Source organism: Nicotiana tomentosiformis, chromosome 4 (genome assembly GCF_000390325.3).
Source record: "Nicotiana tomentosiformis chromosome 4, ASM39032v3, whole genome shotgun sequence".
In the NCBI taxonomy this organism is placed as follows: Eukaryota; Viridiplantae; Streptophyta; class Magnoliopsida; order Solanales; family Solanaceae; genus Nicotiana; species Nicotiana tomentosiformis.
The window spans coordinates 88,553,608-88,577,502 of NC_090815.1; the positions used below are offsets into that span (position 1 = coordinate 88,553,608).

Sequence of the window (23,895 nt, forward strand, 5' to 3'; positions counted from 1 at the left end):
GATCAAGAGAGAGAGGACAGGGAGGTGAGGAGGCCTCGTAGACCAGAGAGATCTACTGGTCCTTATTTTAGAGGCAGGGTATGACATGGTAGAGGTTTTGTGGGTTAGCCAGTTCAGTTTGCACTTCAGGCGTCACACAATGTTTCGGGTGCTCATGGGTCTCAGAGTACCCGTACCGCATAGTTCCCATAACCACGTCAGTAGAGAGGTTGCTTCGAGTGTGGAGATACTGGCCACAGGGTGAGAGATTGTCCTAGACTCCGGACAGGTGTGTCACACCGGAGTATTCAGACGAGTAGAGGGCGCTCAAGAGGGGCAGGCCCGACCCATTGATGTGTTTCATATAGTAGGCTCGACGTAACTGTGCCAGATGATGTCATACAGGTATGCTTTTGATTTGTTACAGAGGGGCACCATTCGTATTTTGATTCAGTCCTGCTTATCGGGGCGAGTTCCCCTACTTGTTGTCCCACCTATGGGTGAGTTCATGACTTAGTATTATGTTTAGATATTTACACCGTTGGGAATTTCTATGAGTGATAGCCATGTCTATCATTTATTTCTATTAATTATTGAAAGTTACAAGACTATAAGTGTATTCATGTTGTCCATTATGGAAGGTTTGATGTGATTCCTGAGTAAATTTGGTTATAATTTGTGATTTGATACTCTATCGGGGTGAGAATTTAGCAAGTGTTGAGCTTTTATTGGCAGAACTGAGTTAGTGGAAGATTTCCATTGGTATGATGTGTATTCGACTTGTGATTCAGAGTTGAGGGCGAGACCCTCGCGACTCCATGTGATTTGTTATGTTTGAGTCGGGCTGCGTGTCGCGGTGAAGGGTGATACCAGGATGAGATCCTTATGATTTGTTCATGTACTTTGATTTTTCCTTTTGAATTGATTCGTAGTAGGGTATTGTTAGAAAGTTGTGCCTGTCGGGCTTGTTTGATATTTATCTTATGTGTTTCCCTTTACATACTAAGTCAATTTCGTTATGTGCTTCTTGAGTTTTGGCTTGCGGGGTGTGTGCCCGATGGTGTTAGTTGTGATTTGTTGAATTGGGTGTATAGTTATGAGGTCTTCATCTTTCTTGCATCATTATCAGCGTTGTGGAGGTTTGAAACGGGTTGTTAACGGATATGGGTCTAATTGTCGGTGCTGGTTTTGATTTCGGGCAGCTATTGTGATCAGAAATGTTATTATGATCCTATGTGTGGTGTTTTGTTGTGTTGTCGTACCCTGTGGGTGTAGGCATGAGTTTTTACAGCTGGTTGAGACTGTTATCGGTTATGGATTTAGAATCGGGTCTTCTGAAGACAAATGGAAGGTGAGAATTTTGACTCTAAGGCTTATCGGTGTTGGCAAAAAGGATGAATTACGGTTGGGATGGTGTCGTCAAGCTTATGTAGATTAGGGTGACATGGAGTCGCCCGCGGGTGTGTGTTGGATATTACTTTTAGTGATTTGAAAACTTCGAGGCAATTCTTAGCATGTTCGAGGACGAACGTTTGTTTAAGAGGGGAAGGATGTAACGACCCGACCGGTCGTTTTGAGAACTTAAGTCTCATTCAGCGGTATAAGGCCCTGAACAGCTTCATATAATGTGTATTGACTTGCGTGCGTGGTTGAATTCAGTTACCGGATGATTCAGAGTGATTTGGGACACTTAGTCCCTAAAACGGAAGCTTACGTCTTAGGATTTTGACTGTAATAGGAACTATGTGAAGATGACTCCGGAATGGAGTTCTGTTGGTTCCATTATCTCCGTTGGGAGATTTTGGACTTAGGAGAGTGTCCGGACTGTAAATCCGAGGTCTATAGCTGATTTAGGCTTGAAATGGCGAAAGTCGAATTTTTGGAGATTTGGACCGGAAGTGGACTTTTTGATATCGGGGTCGGAATGCGATTCCGAGAGTTGGAACAGATCCATTATGTTATTTGGGACTTGCCTGCAAAATTTGACGTCATTCCGGGTTGGTTAGATTGGTTTTGGAACGAGTTTTCAAAGTTGGAAGTTTTGGAAGTTCATAAGTTCGATTTGTGGTGCGATTTTTATTTTTGGTGTTGTCTGATGTGATTTGAGACCTCGAGCAAGTCCGTGTTAGGTTATGGGACTTGTTGGTATGTTTAGACATGGTCCCGGGGGCCTCGGGTGAGTTTCGGATGGGCTACGGGTCTTTTCTCCCTATTTTTGAATTGTTGTTATCTGTCATCTGGTTTCCTTCATCGCGTTCGCATCCTTGACTTTGCGTTCGCGTAGTGTTATTTTGGAGGGTGAAATATTTCCTCTTCGCGTTTGAAGTCATCCTCTCGCGTTCGCGAAGTTCTGCCACCCCCTTCTTCGCGTTCGCATTCCATATCTCGTGTTCGCGAAGTGCAAACCAGGCCCTGGGCACTAGTGATCATTTTCGTCTTCGCGTTCGCGTGTCACTTACGCGTTCGCGTAACTATTCCATTACACTCTTCGCGTTCTCTTACTACTTCACGCGTTCGCGAAGAGCAGTCGTTGGGCCATCATATTTTTCCTCTTCGCGTTCGTGAACGTGTTGTCGCATTCGCGAAGAACAATTGGGCAGCTTTGTTTCTCTTCTTCGCGAACGCATCCCTTTTTCCGCGTTCGCGATACACAAAACACCTGGGCAGAATGTAAAATCCTCTATTCTGAGGGTTTGCCATTTTCACCATTTTTGGAGTTCTAGAGCTCGGTTTTGAGTGATTCCTTGTGGGTTTTTCATGCAAATCGATTGGGTAAGTGTTCTTCACCTAGAATTTATTTATTTCCATGATTCTATCTTTATTTTTATCATTTATTTTGTGTTTTGAGTTGAGGAAAATTGTGGTTTTTGAAAGAAAAATTCAAAATGAAAAATCACGATTTGAGGGATGAAATGGTATCGGAATTTGATAATATTTGTATGGTTAGACTCGTGAGTGAATGACTGTTCGTATTTTGTGACTTTTATCCGATTTCGAGACGTGGGCCCGGGTCGACCTTTAGGGCGGATTTCGTGATTTTTTGTTAAAGTATTGATTTTATTAATTAGATTAGTCTATTATGGTTGTATTCATGTTATGCAATTGTGTTTGGCTAGATTTGGGCCATTCGGAGTCGGATAATTGAAAAAAAAAAAGGGCATTCTTACGGACTGGTTGAGCTTGGTTTGAGGTAAATATCTTGCCTAACCTTGTGTGGGGGATTTTCCCCTTAGGATTGAGTCTTCTATGTTGATTGTAGTCCATGAACGCGAGGTAACGAGAGCGTGCTCGGACATATTTGTGAAAAGTTGGCCTTTTAGGATTCTTAGGTCCTTATATTCACTGAGTATGAAGTTGTTCTTGATATGATTAAGTTCCTATTTACTAGTTTCACCTCTACATGCTTTAATTAGAATTAATTGCTTTCAGGATTCACTCTTTTTGCCTATTTGACTCTTATTTGACTTAACTGAAAATTTTACCTCCTCTATTGTCATGCTATCTTTTCATAACTGCTTATCTTTATTTGAAATTATTATTATATCATCTTATAATTTGTTCAGTCTTAATTGAGGTTATGATTATCTTTCTGCTGCTTATCCTTAATTAAATTGTTGAAAATCCTTAGTAATTCCTCAACCTTAAAAGAAGTTTTAGATATCCTATATCTTAGTCGACTCGTTTTATTTGGAATTATTTGACTCATGTTAGTTTCCCTATTGTTGAGATGTATATTGTGGGATCGTTGATACACATTAGTTTTCCCTTGTTGAGTTGTTCCCTTTACACCCAGCATTCTTCATTGTGGTTATTCCTTGTGAATTGGTTCTACCATTTTTTTATGAATTAAAGTTCTTGAGTTGATTTACTTGTCATACTTTGTATTATTGTCATTGTTGCTGTGGTACTTGTTGTGGTGATGCACGAGGTTTATGCCGTGCGATTGTTATTATTGTGATGCACAAGGTTTCTGCCGTGCGGTTGTTATTATGGGGTTGCACAAGGTTTCTGCCGTGCTATTGTTACCATTGATATTTGCACATGCGGCGTGACAAGGCGAGATATATATATATATGGGTTGCACATGTGGCGAGACAAGGTGGGAACATTATTATGCACGTGTGACGAGACAAGGCGAGCATTTATGTTATTATTGCACACGTGGCGAGACAAGATGGGTTGTGTCAAGGATTGATTTGTGATGATTTATGGCCTAGGGGCGTTCTTGTTGTTGATATTTGTGTAGTGGTATACGTATATGTGTGAGCTTTATCTTGTGAAAGCTGTGAGAAAATATTCTACGTGTTGTCCGTTCTTCTTCTTCCTTATGCTTAATTGCTGGTATAGATTATGTTAGGACACTTACACAAGCATACATGTAGTTAAGCACTCTTATCGGATAAGAGGTGTTCTTGATATTGGTGAGCATAGATGCTCACCCTTGTTTAATTGCCTTCTATGTGAGAATGGCTCTATTTGGCACGTGAGTCGTCAGTGCGGTTATGAGATGTTATGAGGGCACATGATGCTAAGTGTTATGGTTCAGGTATTGAGACCCGTGAGTTGTGATTTGTCCGAGGTTCGGTACCTCGTGGAGTTGTTGACTAAAACTTGATGTAAAAGCGGTTGGAGTTGCTGAGTTATTACTTATCCTTGCTGTATTTGTGATTTCGGATTTAGGTTGTGTTCCATTTACCTTTCTGTGTCATTTTCATGATATTCCACTAATACTTGTTTTTTCCTTCCTTATTGCCATCACTGTACTGTGAGCCATATTGCATAGTCTTTATGTGACATCATACTTCTGTTGTTCGTGTACTTATATATGTTCAGTTTATTAGACCAGTAAGTGTCTTGACTGTTTCTCGTCACTACTCCACCGAGTTTAGTCTTGATACTTACTGGGCACCGCTGTGATGTAATCATGCTACTCTTCTGTACATTTTTGTGCAGATCGAGGTACTTGTTAGCTAGCTGTGTGGACTGTTACTGTGAAGACTTGAGGTAAACCTGTTGCTGCGTTCGCAGGCTTCAGAGTCACCTTCAACCTTTTTGTTTTGCACTGTTTATTCTTATTTCTGGACAGTTATATTTAGAAGTTTTCTAGCAAACACTCTGTAGAGCTTATGACTTGTACTACTGGTTTTGGGAATTTTAAGAAATTCTATTTAAATAATATTGTTTTAATTATTGTTAGGCTTACCTAGTCTCTAAGACTAGGTGCCATCACGATACCCAAACTGAGGGAAAATTGGGTCGTGACATAATATTTATGACTTGTCTACCGAATTCGGTGAGAAACGGAGTTGATTTGACGTGATTCAGACGCCCGGTTGTGAAAATATAAGTTTTGAAGTTTTCTAGAAAATTTCCTTTGATTTGGTGTCTAATTCGTAGTTCTATGTGTTATTTTGGCGATTTGATCGCGCGAGCAAGTTCGTATGATATTTTAGGACTTGGTGCATGTTTGGTTTGGAGCCCCGAGGGCTCAAGTTGATTTTTAGGTGGTTAACGAATCATTTTGGACATGGGAAAACTGCAGAAAATCTGCTTCTGGTTTCCTTCTTCGCGTTCGCGAAGGCAAAGAGGTTGGCCAGGAAATTTGCCTTCGCGTTCGCGAAAGGTAAAATTAGACAGCCCAAATTTGTTCTTCACGAACGTGAGGCACTGACCGCATTCGCGAAGGGTAAAATTCCGAGAAACAAAACTTAAGTTCTGGAAAATGGGATTCGTCCCAGTTTTAACCATTTTTTATTTTTGAGCTCGGGTAAGGCGAATTTTGGCGATTTTTACGGTAAAACATTGGGGTAAGTGTTCCTTATCCTATATTGATTATATTTCATGATTCCATAGATATTTATATCATGAATCCGTGAAATTTAGGGAGAAAAATCAGATTTTTATAAAATCTTCCGAAAATAAAAATTTAAGATTTGAAGGTCCATTTGACATCAGAACTTGATAATTTTTGTATGGTTAGACTCGTCTCGGAATGGGTGTTCGGATTTCGTAAGTTTTTCCGAGATTTGAGACGTGAGCCCCACTGTCAATTTTTAAAGTGAATTTCGGATTTTATCTGGAAAATTAGTAAATTCATATGGAATTCATACCTATGATTTGTATTGAGTTCATCGAATTATTTGTGAATAGATTTGACACTTTTGGGGACAAATGTAAAAGGAAAAGTTGTGATCGAGTAATTGATTGAAATTTGCAAAGCGAGGTAAGTGTCGTGGTTAACCTTGACTTGAGAGTATAGAACCCTTAAATTATTTGTTATGTGAAATGCATGTGAACGACGTATAGGCGAGGTGACGAGTGTTTATACATCGTCAAATTAATTGTTTGCATAATTATTTAAAAATTATAAATTGTTCTAAGGCACGAATTAATTATTATAATAATTATTTCTCTCCTATTCTTTGTCAAATATTAATTCTTGAATTTCTGCAATAATTGTTGCATACTTATTTAATTTATGTGTCTTAATTGTTACTTGACATTTAGCATATTAAATATTAAACTACCTATTTTCTCCCTGATTTCCAAAATAAATTGCTACTTGTCATTGTCTCTTTCATAAATAAATCATAATTATTGTATGCTTGTTGTCTTATTATTTCATATTAATTATTGCATTTATTGGGGCAATTACTTTTATAAGAATTGGTAAGTGAATATAAATATTGTGGGATCGGATTGTACGCAACAGACTTTATTAAAAGTCAATATTGAGGGATCGGGTTGCACGCCGCAACAGACTTTATTAAAACTTCATATTGGGGGATCGGGTTAAACGCCGCAACAGACTTTATTAAAAGTCCATATAGGAGGATCGGGTTGCACGCCGCAACAGACTTTATTAAAAGTCCATATTGGGGGATCGGGTTGCATGCCGCCACAGACTTTATTAAAAGTTCATATTGGGGGATCGGGTTATACGCCGCAACAGACTTATTTAAAAGTTTATATATACTTGATTAAAATAAATATATTGGAGGATTGAAAATGAATATATTGTGGGAGCGGGTTGCACACTGCTACGAAAATTGATTGAAATAATAATTGGTTATGACTGTTGAGTTGACTTCTACTATTAAAAATGAATTACCTGATTTAATTCTATTATTGTGGTTATTACTATTATTGCGTGCAGGTTAATGTAAGTGATCTGCCTTAGCCTCGTCACTACTTTGTCGAGGTTAGGCTCGACACTTACCAGTACATGGGGTCGGTTGTACTGATACTACACTCTGCACTCCTTGTGCAGATTTCGGAGTTGGTCTCATCGGCGTACCATAGACTTGCTCGGATTTCAGCTATTCAGAGGAGACTTGAGGTATAACTGCACAACGTCCGCAGTTCTGAAGTCCCCGTCTACCTTATTTTAGTTGTGTGTTTGCTTTCAGACAACTTTATTTTATTCAAACCTTTATTTGTATTATTCTAGAAGCTCGTGCACTTGTGACACCAATTCTGGGATGGTATTTAGACAACGCTATTTTTATGGATTAATTACTACATTTCAGACTTTACTTCCACATTGGTTTCTTTGTTATTAATTAATTTAAAATTATTTTAAAATGGCTAATTATTCTAACGTTGGCTTGCCTAGCAAGTGAAATGTTAGGTGCCATCACAGTCGCGAGGGTGGGAATTTCGGGTCGTGACACATATTCATTCAAGTGATAATATGGCTGATTTGGTCACCAAATCTCTACCGATGTCAACCTTCAAGAAGTTAGTATACAAGATTGGGATGCAGAGACTCAAGCATGTGAATTGATGCTCTCATCAGGGAGAGTTAATACGCATTGTACTCTTTTTTTCTTACAAGGTTTTGTCCCACTGGGTTTTCCTTGCAAGATTCTAAACGAGGCAACCAAAAGGCGTATTTATAAATATTTGTACTCTTTTTCCTTCAATATAATTTTTTTCCACTTGATTTTATTTTAGTTAAGGTTTTAATGAGGCACATTATCTGTTTTATAGACATTCAAGGGGGAATGTTATAAATAGTATTTTATTTATGGCGAATGCCTATATTTTAGAGAGATCTTAGGGTTTGTTACTTGGTGGCTAAGCCACTTTTTCCTTATAAATAGAGATGTTCTATTCCATTGTAATTCATCCCAAATCAATAAGAATCACTTTTTTCTACTTTTCTCTGCAATATTCTTCTTCTCCTTTTATTATTTCATAACACGAAGATATATCTTGGTGATTTATTATTGAAAATTGTTCGAACCAATTTAGTTTTAATAGTAGTAGAGTATATTTGGAGTTACTTGTCACCGTTTCCATCTGAATCCACCCAAAGTTCAAGGTAAAAGATTTTAATGCTTTATTATTTTTAAATTTAATATATATATATATATATATATATATATATATATATATATATATATATATATATATATATATATATATATATTTTAACACATATAAATATATTCGATTTGGTTCAATATTTTTCCACTGTTGAAAATACAATGTATTTAAAGATACATTCTCTTCTCCTTTTCTTGTCTAAAATGACAAATTATGACAAATTATGACGACATGGAGAGAGATTTGGGGCAACAACCCTGCTACTTGTAATCACAAATATTAATGAACCAGAAGAGAGGAAACAGAAACGAATAAATTTATAGACCTTTTTCTCCTGAAACAAAACCCTAGCTCTTGAATCCAATCTCAATTAGCATATAAGTATGTGGCAAGAATGAAGAAATTGGGAGATATCAATCGTTCTTCTTCTTGTTCAACGGCCAAGTATTCAAGAATGGCTTACTACAACAAAAATTGGAGCATCAGGTAAAATCAAATTTTCTTAAGTACTTTAGGCATGTGGCTCTTCGCATTTTCTGTTCGTGTTCCACATAAATATGATATACTACAACAGTAGTCTTTTCATTTGCTTTCAGCTTTAGATTATGTGAAACGTGATCAGTAATAGTTCAAGTATATTAATTTTAAGAGGAGTGTAATGATGGCTTTAATGACTTAAAAAGACTCAAACTGTTATAGTGATTACTACTTTTTTTTTGTTTCACATTGAGTATCCGAAATCTAGGCCCCCGACTAATTTAAAAGTGCTTTGAATAGAGGAACTCCCGAGCATTTGGCGATCTCAGACGTGTCGATATTAATGGTGACTCATTATTTCGATGAATCATTTCTTTGGACAGAAGAAGATTATGTAAACACTTACTCGAGATCTCACATATCAAATTCTATTGTGAAAGACATAATTTTTTCTAAAGAATTCGGCATGATATACCTGATCCATGCATAATATTATAAAAAATGAATACAAATTTTTGACTACTTAGTATTGGTATGAATAAAGGATCCATGAATGAAGATAGAAAGTTGATTCTAATCGTAACTAAATCTTTAATTTTTTATTTGTAAAGAAGAAATTGAAGCAAAATAGCTATTAAACGATGACTTTAGTTTACTAGAGATATCAATTGTTCAGTCTATTTGATCGAATTGATAGATACGAAACCCTCTCCGTTCTTTGAATTTTATCAATCAGATGAAAAAAATAATAAGAAGAACTAAAATCTTACCTTATATTAATCTTTTTTTATCCATCTCATAAAGAAAAAATTGAATTTGTTGTTTGGTGTATTTATCTATTTTAGATCATTGAAATCATTGATGATTCAATTAAAAAAGAAAGACTTATTTTTTTTCCTAAGATGATCAAAAGTGATCTTTAACTATCAAATTTTCTTCAAATAATAATGTCGAAAAGGGAACTTTCTAAATTTAGAAATATAAATAGTTTTAATCATTCCTTATAAGCTGAATCTTTGCTATTTGAAGAAGTATGAAATAGGTCAATCTCTCCTATTGAGTCACGTGAAGATGCAGAACAAACAGAACTCATTTATTCGTCTTATTTATTATTATTATTTATATAAATATATATAAATAAATTATTTATATATTAAATATTAATTTATCTAAAATATTAATTAATATTTAATATGTTAGATAAATTAATATTAGCGATGAGGTCGTACTAAAGAATAATATTTATCCACCTATCTTTATAGTAATTTATACAAGGAATTATACTCAAGGCTCGAATATGAAATCTTTGGTTAAACATTAACAAAAATCATATACATCATATTACCATTCTTGATGATATATTGATCAATATTAATTAGAAGCATATTCACATTTTTGTCCAAAAATATTGTAAAAGTAGTGTTTAAATGTCACGACCCAAAATCTCACCCGTCGTGATGGCGCCTATCTCAATACTAAGCAAGCCGGCAATCTCAATAAACCACCATATCTTTTAAGTTTGAAAACATAATATCTAAATTTAGCGGAAGAAAAACTCACAAATATATATATATATATATATATATATATAAACACTCTATATATATATAACCCTTCCAAACCCTTGTGTCACTGAGTACATGAGCATCTATTATGAATACAAGTCGGAAAAATACTGTCTATAATAGTTTAAGACCAAATACAGTAAACAAGGAGATAGGGAAGGAGAGACAAGATCTGCGAAATACGGCAGCTACCTCAGAATCTCCGAAAAATTAACTATGCGAAAGGATCAACACCCGCTATGCTCGGGAATACCTAGATCTGCACACGAAATGCAGGGTGTAGTATGAGTACAACCAACTCCGCAAGTAACAATAATAAATAAGGAACTGAAGATATTGACGAGCTACATAGTTATAGTTTACTTTCAGTAATTCCAGCAAGAATAGACATGCTTTCAAATCCAGCAGTTTAAGTCAAATCAATTCTATACAGTTCAAGTTCATGTATTCCGGGTATAAAATCTTTCAGAAAATTTCACAACAATGACAGATAGCAACAAAGTGCAACAACAAATAAAAAGCAAGTACAGCCTCTCAGGACAACAATCACTCACTGGGCTCCCAGCCCTCAACACTCACGCTCAATAGGTACCCGCGCTCATTGGGAGTGTACAAACTCCGGAGGAGCTCCTACAGCCCAAGCACTATAATCTCCACGGACAACTCACATGCTATAGTATCAATATCTGGATTCGCACGGACAACTCACGTGCTATAGTATAATATCTGGATCCGCACGGACAACTCACGTGCTATAATAATATCTCACATTCAGGCCCTCGGCCTCACTCAGTCATAAATCTCTCCAGTCTCTCGGGCTCTCAGAAATCATGAAATCAGCCCAACAACAATGATATGATGCATCAATAATGAACAATAGAGATAGAGATAAAATATTCAAGTAAATTGTGACTGAGTACAAAACAACAATTAAGCAGATAGTTCAACATGTACATGAGCTCTGTGGGTCTCAACAGTACCAACATATAGCCTAAACATGGTTTTTAACATGACTTACAGTCAAATTTCCACAACACATAGACAGCACATAGCTAACAATAAGTTATTCAACTTTACAGTTTCCACGGGACGGATCAAGTCACGATCTTCTCGATGCACGCCCACACGCCCGTCACCAAGCATGTGAGTCACCTCCAAAATAATCACATGATACAAAGTCTGGGGTTTCATACGTTCAGGATCAGATTTATAACTGTTACTTACCTCAAGTCGTGGAATTCTTATTCTGCAATGTCCTTTCCTCGTGAATTGGCATCTAAACGCCTCGAATCTAGCCATAAATAATTCGATTCAATCAATAAAATTTATTGGAATTAATTCCATAAGAAAATGCATGTTTTCCATACAAAATTAAAATTTAGCTCAAAAATCGCCGTGGGACCCACGTATCGAAACTCGACAAAAGTTATAAAATCTCGAAGCCCATCCAACTACGAGTCTAACCATATAAATTTTACCAAAATCCGACCCCAACTCAACCCTCAAATATTCAATTTAAACCAAGAGGGTTTTCTAGATTTTTTAACTTAATTCACCCATTAAACGATAAAAACAACCATGGATTCGGGTAATTTAACCAATATTGAGTTAAGAACACTTACCCTATTATTTTCTCTGAAAATTTCCCAAAAACCGCCTCTTCCCGAGCTCCAATCCGTCAAAAATGGAAAATGAGACGAAGTCCCATTTTCAGAACTTAAACTCTCTGCCCAGCCATTTGCTCTACGCGATCGCGAAGAATAGTTTTTCACAGCCCAGATTTTACCCTACGCGATCGCGGACTTTCCCAAGTGATCGCAATGCACAACATCACAGACCTACGCGATCGCGGACTCGTCCACGCGATCACGAAGCACAAAATGCGTGACTTCTATTTCCGCTCTACTTACTCTACGCGAACGCGATCTTCTTCACGCGTTCGCGAGTCACAAAATCTCAAAGCTAAGCGATCGCATCCCGCTTCACGCGATCGCGAAGCACAATACTCAGCAGCCCTTAATTAACCTTACGCGATCGCGGATATCCCCATGTGATCGCGAGGCACAAAACCTCTACTGACCAACTAAGCCTACGCGATCGCAGACGCATTCACGCGATCGCGTATAAGGAAATCAGATACAGATATCAGAAAATTCCAGCAGTTGTTTAAGTCTAAATTTTGATCCGTTAACCATCTAAAACTCACCCGAGCCCCTCGGGACCTTAACTAAATATACCAACAAGTCCTAAAACATCATACGAACCTAGTCGAACCCTCAAATCACCTCAAACAACACTAAAACTATAAATCATACCCCAATTCAAGCCTAATGAACTTTGAAACTTTCAATTTCTACAAACAACGCCGAAACCTATCAAATCACGTCCGATTGACCTCAACTTTTCATAATCGTATTTCGACCCCAATATCAAAAAGTCAACCCCCGGTCAAACTTCCCAAAATTCAACTTTCGACATTTCAAGCCTAATTCCACTACGGACCTCCAAATAATTTTACGGACACGCTCCTAAGTCTAAAATTACCATACAGAGCTATTGGAATCATCAGAATTAAATTTCGAGGTCGTTTACACATAAGTCAACATCCGGTCAACTATTTCAACTTAAGCTTCCAACATGAAAATTCATTCTTCCAAGCTAACTCCGAAATACCTTAAAACCAAAACCAACAATTCGCACAAGTCATAGTATCTCGTAGGAAGTTATTCAAGACTTCAAATAGTTGAAAGGAGCGTAAATACTCAAAACGATCGATCGGGTCGTTACATTAAAGGTCAAAAATGCTTTCAATTTTAGCTGAGCATTTTGATTTTTCAACTTTTTACTATGAGCGTTCCCACTTTTACAATACTAGTAATGTGAGATATAACAGATTAGGAACCAAAATCTTTTGGATAAAAATTTATCTGTCTTTCATGGGCGGAAACAAAAACTCTTACTTTATAATGTATATGTATTTTGTTTTTCAAAACCAACATTTGACAGTATTAGGATACTTTTAGATTTAAAGAATATCACAAAATCATTGTCTCATATCATGTTCTGCACCTTGTACAATTACAATAGGTCAAACAATTTTATACCTAACCAAACACGAAAAATAATCTAGATATAATTTGGCAAAGAAAGCATTTTGTTATAATACACTTTTATCGATTTTTTTTTTGTCCACTTGATCACCCATTATCAAAGAAGACAGAAGAGGCTAAAATAGTTGCTGCATTCAATGCATGATTATTTCGTCTTAGTTCTATTTCGTTTATAAAATCTACCCCTATTTTATTCACCAAAAATTTACTTAAACACAATGTTTAAATTAATTAATGAACACAAAATATATACTGTATGTAATAAGTTCTTATAGTCAATCATAATAGATTAAAAGTAATACGTATGCACTACTGGAGTATAGTTAAATAAAGAAGATAGTGTTATAAAATAAAAATTATAAAGTAAATAAACTGAAGACAAGTATAGAGAGAGATTTATATATTATTCAAACTTCAAACTTATGTACATAATAAACTGAAAACTCCTCTATTTATAGAAGAAAGGAAGCAGCTGCGAGGCTTTTCAGGAAGCAGCTGCAAGGCTTTTCTTTAGCTGCTTGTAAGCTGTCTGCATGAGCTGCTTGCAACCTGCCTATTTAATAAGAAGCTGCTGCAAATTATTTCATTGAGCTACTTGCAACCTGCCTGCATCATCTGCTTGTGGATAAACTTCAACAGAGTATTAAATGGATAATCTTCTTCAAGAAAAGTATCTATAGCGGAGTAATAAATGGGTATTCACAATATAATTATTTTCATAACACTCCCCCTTGGATATTCATTAAAAGGTATTGTGCCTCGTTAAAACCTTACTAGGAAAAAACTCTGTGGAAAACAATCATAGTGAAGGAAAAAGAGCACATATTTAGTAATACGCAATGCTAGCTGCCTCATTAAAAACCTTATAAGGAAAACCCTGTGGGAAAAAACCTTAGTAAGAAAAAAAGAGTACATCGCGTTTTTACTCCCCCTGATGAAAATCTTATTTCAAATATTTGAGTCTCCGCATTCCAATCTTGTATACCATCTTATCAAAAGTTGAAGTTGGTAAAGATTTAGTGAATAAATCTGTCGGATTGTCACTTGAACGGATTTGTTGCACATCAATGTTACCATTTTTCTGAAAATTCTGTGTGTAGAATAATTTTGGTGAAATGTGCTTCGTTCTATCTCCTTTTATAAATCCTCCCTTCAATTGGGCTATGCATGCAGCATTGTTTTCGTATAAAATTGTGGGTCTTTTCTCACATTCCAAACCACATTTTTCTCGAATAAAATGAATTATTGATCTCAATCATACGCATTCCCTACTTGCTTCATGAATAGCTATTATTTCAGCATGATTTAAAGAAGTAGTAATAATAGATTATTTTGTGGAGCGCCATGATATGATAGTACCTCCACATGTAAACAAGTACCTGGTTTGAGATCTAGCTTTATGGGGATCAGATAAATAACTTGCATCTGCATAACCAACAAGATCTGCACTACCTTTGTTAGAATAAAATAAACCCATATCAAGAGTTCCCTTTAAATATCGCAATATATGCTTAATCCCGTTCCAATATCTCCGTGTAGGAGAAGAACTATATCGTGCAAGTAAATTAACAGAAAATGCTATGTCAGGCCTTGTAGCATTAGCAAGATACATTAGTGCACCAATTGCACTGAGATAGGGTACTTCGGGACCAAAGAGTTTCTCATCCTCTTTTGTAGGACGTAACAAATTTTTATTCACTTCAAGTGATCGAACAACCATTGGTGTACTTAATGGGTGCGCTTTATCCATGTAAAAGCGTTTTAATACCCTTTCTGTATAGGCAGATTGATGGATAAAGATCATGTCTGCTAAATGTTTAATTTGCAGACCAAGACAAAGTTTTATCTTTCTAAGATCTTTCATCTCAAATTCTTTCTTAAGATATTCAATTGCCTTTTGGAGCTCTTCTGGAGTTCCAACAAGATTTATGTCATCAACATAAACAACAAGTATAACAAATTCTGAAGCTATTTTCTATATAAAAATATATGGACAATTAACATCATTTATGTAACCCTCTTTCAGCAAATTTTCACTGAGGCGGTTATACCACATGCGCCCAGATTGTTTTAAACCGTATAAAAATCTTTGTAATCTGATTGAGTACATTTCCCGAGATTTTAAATATGCTTCAGACATTTTAAATCATTTAGGAATTTTCATGTAAATTTCATTATCAAGTGACCCGTACAAATAAGCTGTAACCACATCCATTAGATGTATTTCAAGCCTTTCACGTAAAGCTAAACTGATGAGATATCGAAATGTTGTGGCATCCATAACGGGTGAATAAGTTTCTTCATAATCGACTCCAGGTCGTTGTGAGAATCCTTGTGCAACAAGGCGAGCCTTGTATCTTTCAACTTCATTTTTATCATTCCTTTTTTTGCACAAAAACTAATTTATGACCAACTGGTTTTATATCAGCAGGTGTTTGGACTACTGGTCCAAAGACCTCTCTTTTAGCAAGTGACTTCAATTCCGATTGAATTGACTCTTACTATTTTGGCCAATCAGATCTTTGTCGACATTCTTCGACAGATCGGGGTTCAAGATTCTCACTATCTTGCATAATATTAAGTGCAATATTATATGCAAAAATATCATCCACCACTATTTCAGATCGATTTAAATTAATCTCATCACCAGTAGAACTTATTAAAAGTTCCTCACTCACTGGAGTCTCGGGTTCATTGATTTCTTGAGGAATCTCAGAACTAATTAGATCTTGGGTCTCTTTAGGAGATCCCTTCATAATATCATTTTGATTATTTGTCGATTTTCTTTTTCTAGGATTTCGATCCTTAGAACCCAAAGGCCTACCACGCTTCAGGCGTGCTTTAGGTTCACTAGCTCTCATGCTAGTAGATGGTCCTGTTGGGACATCAAATTCGAATAGGAACATTCTCTGTAGGGATATGTGACTTAGTTATCCTTTTCAAATCAGTAAATGTGTATGGCATTTGATTTGCTATATTTTATAAATGGATGATCTTCTGGACCTCCTGATTACATATAGGGATACGTGGATCAAAGTGAGATAATAATGAAACGTTTCACACAATTTCTCTTTTGATTTCCTTTTTCTCTCCCCATAATTGTGAAAAATTTCTTTTATCAAATCGACAATCTGCAAATCGAGTATAAATAAATCTCCCGTCAATGGTTCAAGATAGCGAATAATAGAGGGTGATTCAAACCCAATATATATACCTAACCTTCTTTGGGGGCCCATCTTATTGCGCTGTGGTGGTGCTACTGGCACATATACAGTACATCCAAAAATTTGTAGATGGGCAATATTTGGTTCATGACCAAAAACTAATTGTGACGGAGAATATTTATTATAATGTATCGGTTTGAGACGGATAAGTGATGCTGCGTGCAAGATAGCATGGCCCCAAACAGTAATGTGCAATTTTATTTTCATAAGTAGTGGTCTTGCTATCAATTGCAGTCGTTTAATAAATGACTCTACAAGGCCATTTTGAGTATGAACATAAGCTACAGGATGTTCAACTTTTATCCCAGCTGATAGATAGTAATTATCAAAAGCTTGAGATGAGAATTCTCCAGCATTATCAAGGCGAATAGCCTTTTTATGATAATCTGGGAATTGTGCCCTTAATCGAATTATTTGGGCTAATAACTTTGCAAACGCCAAGTTGCGAGATGATAGTAGGCACACATGAGACCATCTTGAAGATGCATCTATTAGGACCATAAAATATCTAAACATCCCACTTGGTGGGTGAATAGATCCACATATATCCCCATGTATACATTCTAAAAAGGCAGGAGATTCAATGCCAACCTTCATTGGTGATGGTCTAGTGATCATTTTGCCTTGATAACAAGTATCACAAGAAAATTCATTATTTGTAAGAATCTTCAGGTTCTTTAATGGATTCCCACTCGAATTTTCAGTAATTCGTCTCATCATTATTGATCCAGGATGGCCCAAACGTCCATGCCAAAGCACAAAATTATTTGAATCAGTAAACGTCCGGTTTACGATAGAGTGTGCTTCAACTATACTAATCTTTGAATAGTATAAGCCAGAAGATAAAGTTGGTAACTTTTCTACAATGCATTTCTCGCCATAAATATTCTTTGTAATACAAAGATATTCCACGTTCATTTCATCTATTATCTCAACATGATATCCATTTCGGCGGATATCTATAAAACTCAACAAGTTTCTTCGGGACTTGGAGGAGAACAATGCATTGTCGATAATAAGTTTTGTTCCCTTAGGTAGAAATACAGTAGCTCTTCCGGAGCCTTCAATCAAACTTATTATAGAAACATTTACTTTTTCCTTATGCAAATAAGAAAAGTATTTCTGATCTTTGAATATGGCATGAGTTGTTCCACTATCAATTACACAAATATCTTCATGATTGGTCTTTGATCCAAACATAATTTGAGAATTATCTATATTCTTCAAAATGACATAAACAAAATAAATATGATAGTAAACATCATTTTCAAAGCATAACTTTTATTTATGTACAACAATTACATAACCATACTATCTACTACAAACAACAAACATTAAAATATTTACATTTCTACAGATTCACTACCGATCACATGACTTATTTCTCCTTCTGGGAGTGCAAAATAATCAGCTACATCCAAATGCATGAAATCTAAATTATCTTCAGAAATAAAATTTGCTTCAGCATTTTTCTCTGTCTTCTTCAGGGAGGCTTGATACATCTCTACCGGGTGCTTTGGCGTACGACATGTACGTGACTAGTGCCCTTTTCCTCCACATCTATAGCATGCATTTTCTGTCGTTGCTGCTTGCACCGCTTCATGCTTTTGTTCCTTCCTTTCCCACTGCTGGTGGTGAGGAGGGTTCTTTGGTGCATTGTTATTACCACGATTAGAGTTTCCTCCCCGACCACGGCCATGACCACGACTGGGGCCACGTCCTCTTCCACGCTTAGCTTGGTGAAAATTCATCTCATTCACTTCAGGGAATGGATAAGAACCAGTAGGTCGGCTTTCATGGTTTTTCATTAATAGCCCATTATGTTGCTCGGCTACAAGAAGATGTGAGATGAGTTCAGAATACTTTTTGAATCCCATCTCTCGATATTGCTGTTGCGGGAGCATATTCGAGGTATGAAAAGTGGTGAACGTTTTCTCCAACATATCATGATCAGTAATATTATCACCACATAGTTTCAATTAGGAAATAATTCTGAACATAGCAGAATTATACTCACTGATAGATTTAAAATCTTGTAGCCTTAGATGAGTCCAATCATAACGTGCCTATGGAAGAACGACCATCTTCAGGTGGTCATATCTATCTTTCAAATTATTCCACAGTATGACTGGATCTTTAATAGTAAGATATTCCATTTTCAGGCTCTCATCAAGGTGATGGCGTAGGAATATCATTGCTTTGGACCGGTCTTGTTTGATGCCTGATTTTTATCTTTGATGGTGTCTGCCAGGCCCATTGCATCAAGATGAATTTCGGCATCAAGCACCCAAGATATGTAGCTTTTGCCCGATATATCTAGGGCTACAAACTCAAGTTTAGAAAGATTTGACATTATTTAGAAAAAGAAAGTTCGTACCTGTGATACTTTCAAAGTATTTACTCAGGATGGCAGAGTCTCGTGCTGATAACGTGTTATAAAATAAAAACTGTAAAGTAAATAAACTGAAGACAAGTATAGAGAGTGATTGATATATTATTCAAACTTCAAACTTATGTACATAATGAACTGAAAAATTCTCTATTTATAAAAGAAAGGAAACAGTTGCGAGACTTTTCAGGAAGCAGCTGCAAGGCTTTTCTTTAGCTGCTTGTAAGGTGTCTGCATGAGCTGCTTGCAACCTGTCTGTTTAATAAGAAGGTGCTGCAAATCATTTCATTGAGCTGCTGCAACCTGCCTGAATCAGCTGTTTGTAGATAAATTTCAATAGAGTACTAAATGCATAATCTTTTTCAGAAAAATTATCTATAGCGAAATAATAAATGGACATCCACGGTATAATTATTTTCACAAGAGATAACAGTATTTGATTAAAGTGTTAACGTGAGATAAATATTCTGTATGGGCACTTGTCACGTTACAAGCGAAAAAGTAAGTAGTAATCCTATTAGTGAACATGTGGAAGAAGAGGACACGTGGTGTTGACAAGGTCCAAAATCCAGAAAGTGACCATTGAATTTAGAGAGAAAGAAGGACGCGTGTGCGCCATTTTCCCGTGCAAAACGTACGTATTCAATTGAAGTGAGCGGCTTTCTCGTCCATTGTCACCTCAAATCACTATTCTGACGGTGTGCAGTTATCAACTTTCCCACTCTCTTCTTCACTCTCTCTGCTCTCTCTCTATATATATTCACATAGAAGAAGAATATAGTCAGTTCATTAAAATTACTAGAAAAAAGTATAAGCTACTGTATTAGACAGATAAAAAGATACCAACAACAATGTCAAGCAATACTGCTGGGCAGGTCATTCGTTGCAAAGGTACTTTCTTTGATCTCAGTTTTTTTTGCTTGTCCAATTAGGGGAGGATTTTTTGATCAGGTCATTTTGTTGCAAATTAATGAGGTTTTCTGTTAGTATCTTTTGTCAAACAAATTGATCTGGTTTAATTTTGCCTCTATTTTTTTCTGAACTTTATTTTTGTGCCTAATTAATTATGGGTAGTATTTTTGTATAATGGTTGTTTCTGATGTATCACGGATTTTGATTAGATGTGTAATTTAGGCGAAGTTTGCTTAGTTATTTGTTAGTACCATTATATTCCACACTATTCTATACATTCTTATAAATGAGTGGTTTAGTATAACAAGTATTTTTAGGTAGTGAGTAGTCAGTGAATATAGATATTTTTGTTCATGAAAAATAAATGTATTTTCTTGAGTCATCTAATTAATGCTTTTGAGGTCGGAAACCAAATAGTGATAACTCATGCTATATATTGTATTTGCATGGTCTGTTTGGTGTGTGTATTTTGACAAGTAGTTTTGTTTTGGAAAAATTTCTATTACTTTCCTATTTTGATAAACTATTTTGTGAATGTATAATGCATGCAGCTGCGGTTGCATGGGAAGCCGGGAAGCCATTGGTGATAGAAGAAGTGGAGGTTGCACCACCACAGAAAAGTGAAGTTCGCCTCAAGATTCTTTTCACCTCCTTGTGCCATACTGATGTTTACTTCTGGGAAGCTAAGGTACGTTATTACTGCTTGCCGCGCTACATTTTCTAACTTAATTAATTGTTGACTTTCTAGAGCATATATATATCTCAACCTGTTTTTTGCTTTACATATATAGTAATACCATGTATTTCTGTTGGAAAATGGTAATCAAAATGATTTAATTCCAGTTTGGCACAATTTTGTCTAGTTGGCGAATTAAGTATCTTAACTGCCAATCTTCAGTTGGGTTGGTATGAGCCATCTCTTCTGGCCTTCCATTGATTCTTCCCCCGCGGGCCGTCAGAATATTTTTCAAATAAATGGTAGTTCTATAACTGATTCCCTATTCTCATTATGAGTTTTTAGAACAGCCTATGGACCTTTTCACAGTGGCAATGCTAGTTTTGGAATTTTAAGAAGAATACGGCAGTCGGAAGTCAGAAGTGTCATTCGCATTTGATTGTTCATGCTCTGGTGTTATAAAAGAATCATTATATAGAGGGAGAACCTAACTACCATGTTGAGTTACATAACTATGTGGGAACTTTGGGTTCTTTAGTTTCTTATTTTCTTTAATACCCTGATCGTTGGGTGCTAGAAGCACAAAGAAATCTATACAATACATAGGAAGTTGGTAGAATGATTACATTAAGAATGTACTAAACTTATGGTTAACTTTTGATACCGAAGGAATTGTCTGAGGTTTTTTCTACATACCTTTAGTTCTCTTCTCTTTTTGATTTTTGTTTCATGTGTGCTTTAAATTCTCTATGCTGCTGAAACTTGTATTTTCAATCATAGCGGTTTCCTTAAAGGAATAAACTAATGTTCCTTTTGAGACGTTTTACTTTATTCCTTTATATATTGGTCCATTTGGTGATCTTATTGATTTGAGATCCTTCCTTTTGTTCCAGGGGCAAACACCTCTGTTTCCTCGAATTTTCGGACATGAAGCTGGAGGGTATGACCTTTTATATTAGTTGATTTTCTTAAACTACTTTCAAACATAATCAGTATATTCTAAAATAAAGTTCCATTTGTGTGGCTATAGAATTGTGGAGAGTGTAGGTGAAGGTGTTACAGATCTCAAACCAGGAGACCATGTTCTTCCTGTGTTCACTGGTGAATGCCAGCAGTGTCGACACTGTAAATCAGAGGAAAGCAACATGTGCGACCTCCTTAGAATAAACACAGACAGGGGAGTTATGATCCATGATGGTCAGACAAGATTCTCCAAGGATGGAAAACCGATATATCACTTTGTTGGAACTTCCACCTTTAGTGAATACACCGTTGTCCATTCTGGATGCGTCGCCAAGATTGATCCACAGGCACCACTTGACAAAGTTTGCGTTCTAAGTTGTGGAATATCGACAGGTTGGATTGAAATGTAGCCAGTTACTCATTTGTTAAATGAAAGAGTAGTTAAAATTGGATATCTGATGGAGTTCATCTATTCTGAAGGACTTGGTGCAACTCTCAATGTTGCCAAACCTACCAAAGGTTCTACTGTAGCTATTTTTGGCTTGGGAGCTGTTGGCCTTGCTGTGAGTACATATTCCACCTTCTATTTTTCTTATGTAGTTTTCGTTGTCAAAGCGGTGTGAAGTTTGAGAATGTTTTCCTTGTCATTTTGACAAAATTATTAGGCTGCTGAAGGAGCTAGGATTGCTGGGGCTTCTAGGGTCATTGGCATTGATTTGAATCCCAGCAGGTTCAATGATGGTGAGTGCATTGATTTTCTATGAACAAGAATGTCCATTGTAATTAATTCTGATAAATGTTGGCATTGATTCTATGCTTTTCATTAAAATTTTCACAGCCAAGAAGTTTGGTGTCACAGAGTTTGTGAATCCAAAAGATTATGATAAGCCTGTCCAGCAGGTTTGTCCTTCACATCTTCACTACTACACATAGCATATCTTTGGGAGTCTGTTAACTCCTTACAACATTACTTTTGTTAATGGAGGAATGATTTTCAGGTCATTGCTGAGATGACAGATGGAGGTGTTGACCGAAGTGTCGAGTGTACTGGAAATGTCAACGCCATGATCTCTGCTTTTGAATGTGTTCATGATGTAAATTTATTATCTGAAAATCTTCTCGATCTCTTTTACGTTCTAACAAACAAATGTAAGTTCAACTTTATGTTACTTGATTACAGGGATGGGGTGTGGCCGTGCTTGTTGGTGTGCCAAACAAAGACGATGCGTTCAAAACTCATCCAATGAATCTGTTGAATGAGAGGACTCTCAAGGGCACCTTCTTTGGCAACTACAAGCCCAAAACTGACCTTCCATCTGTGGTGGGCAAGTACATGAATAAGGTGATTCTAACACAATAGCAATTTAACTTGTATACAGACATTGTAAAGTTGTGTTTACAATATCAATGAAGTTTTACTTGTGTCTTTTCGGCATATATAGAAGTTAAACTTTATCCCATAGCCTTCTTCATACTTATCTTTCTTCTAGATTTATCAGTCTGTTTTTAGCTAATTGGTGAGCTGGAAAAAATTTCAGGAGCTAGAGCTGGAGAAATTCATTACCCACCAAGTTCCATTTTCAGAGATCAACAAAGCATTTGAGTATATGCTGAAAGGGGAAGGTCTACGTTGCATGATCACTATGGAGCATTGAAACGTTAAATAGGAAGTAAAGGCTTGTGGGTTGCTCCTATGCCCCCTATTACCTAATCTTTATAGTCTGATACTAATAAAACAATATTTTATTAGGGTAATGATGTGAGTAGCGTTTGAAGCCAAAACATATCTGTTGTCCAAGGCTTTAGTTTAATTTCCATATTATGTAATAATATTACTATATGTTTCGAAAGGCTTAAGTTGATTTCCATGTTATATTATGCTATTCCGCTGTTACCTTTCTTGTCTTGCACATTCAGTTTAATTTCAAGGGGAAAAAGAAAATTCTGTTCTCTAGTTTCTAAATCACCAAAAAGGAGGGAACTAAATATAATTAGGGATTTGAGGGTGAGCCCGCATCCCCTGAGTCAACGGTCTAGATCTCAAAATAAGTTTCATAATATATAGGGTTACCCAGTTTACCAATCTATTGCCCAATTTCCTGTTTAGAGCTTAACTTGAATGTGAAATCTCAAGATTAAATCGTTAACCCATTTCCCCTCCCCGTTTTATAATGTAATAGTATAACATTTGTAAGAAGAGAGATACTAAAATGTAGTTAGTAAATTCTCTTTCATTCGCTCCTTTATAAATCCAAAAATCTTCTTTTAT

The 23,895-nt window shown here is 36.2% G+C and overlaps 1 protein-coding gene across 1 annotated transcript; it reads left to right on the forward strand.

Annotated features, from left to right (window-relative positions):
* The first annotated feature begins 19,709 nt into the window (after positions 1–19,709).
* On the forward strand, positions 19,710–23,520 carry LOC104115832 (alcohol dehydrogenase 1). The gene is made up of 10 exons (XM_009626557.4): positions 19,710–19,966; positions 20,539–20,675; positions 21,557–21,603; positions 21,694–22,019; positions 22,107–22,189; positions 22,292–22,367; positions 22,465–22,526; positions 22,625–22,720; positions 22,807–22,968; positions 23,165–23,520. Exons 1-10 carry the CDS (start codon positions 19,927–19,929, stop codon positions 23,279–23,281), a joined length of 1,146 nt encoding a protein of 381 aa, XP_009624852.1. The 5' UTR covers positions 19,710–19,926; the 3' UTR covers positions 23,282–23,520.
* Positions 23,521–23,895: the final 375 nt, after the last annotated feature.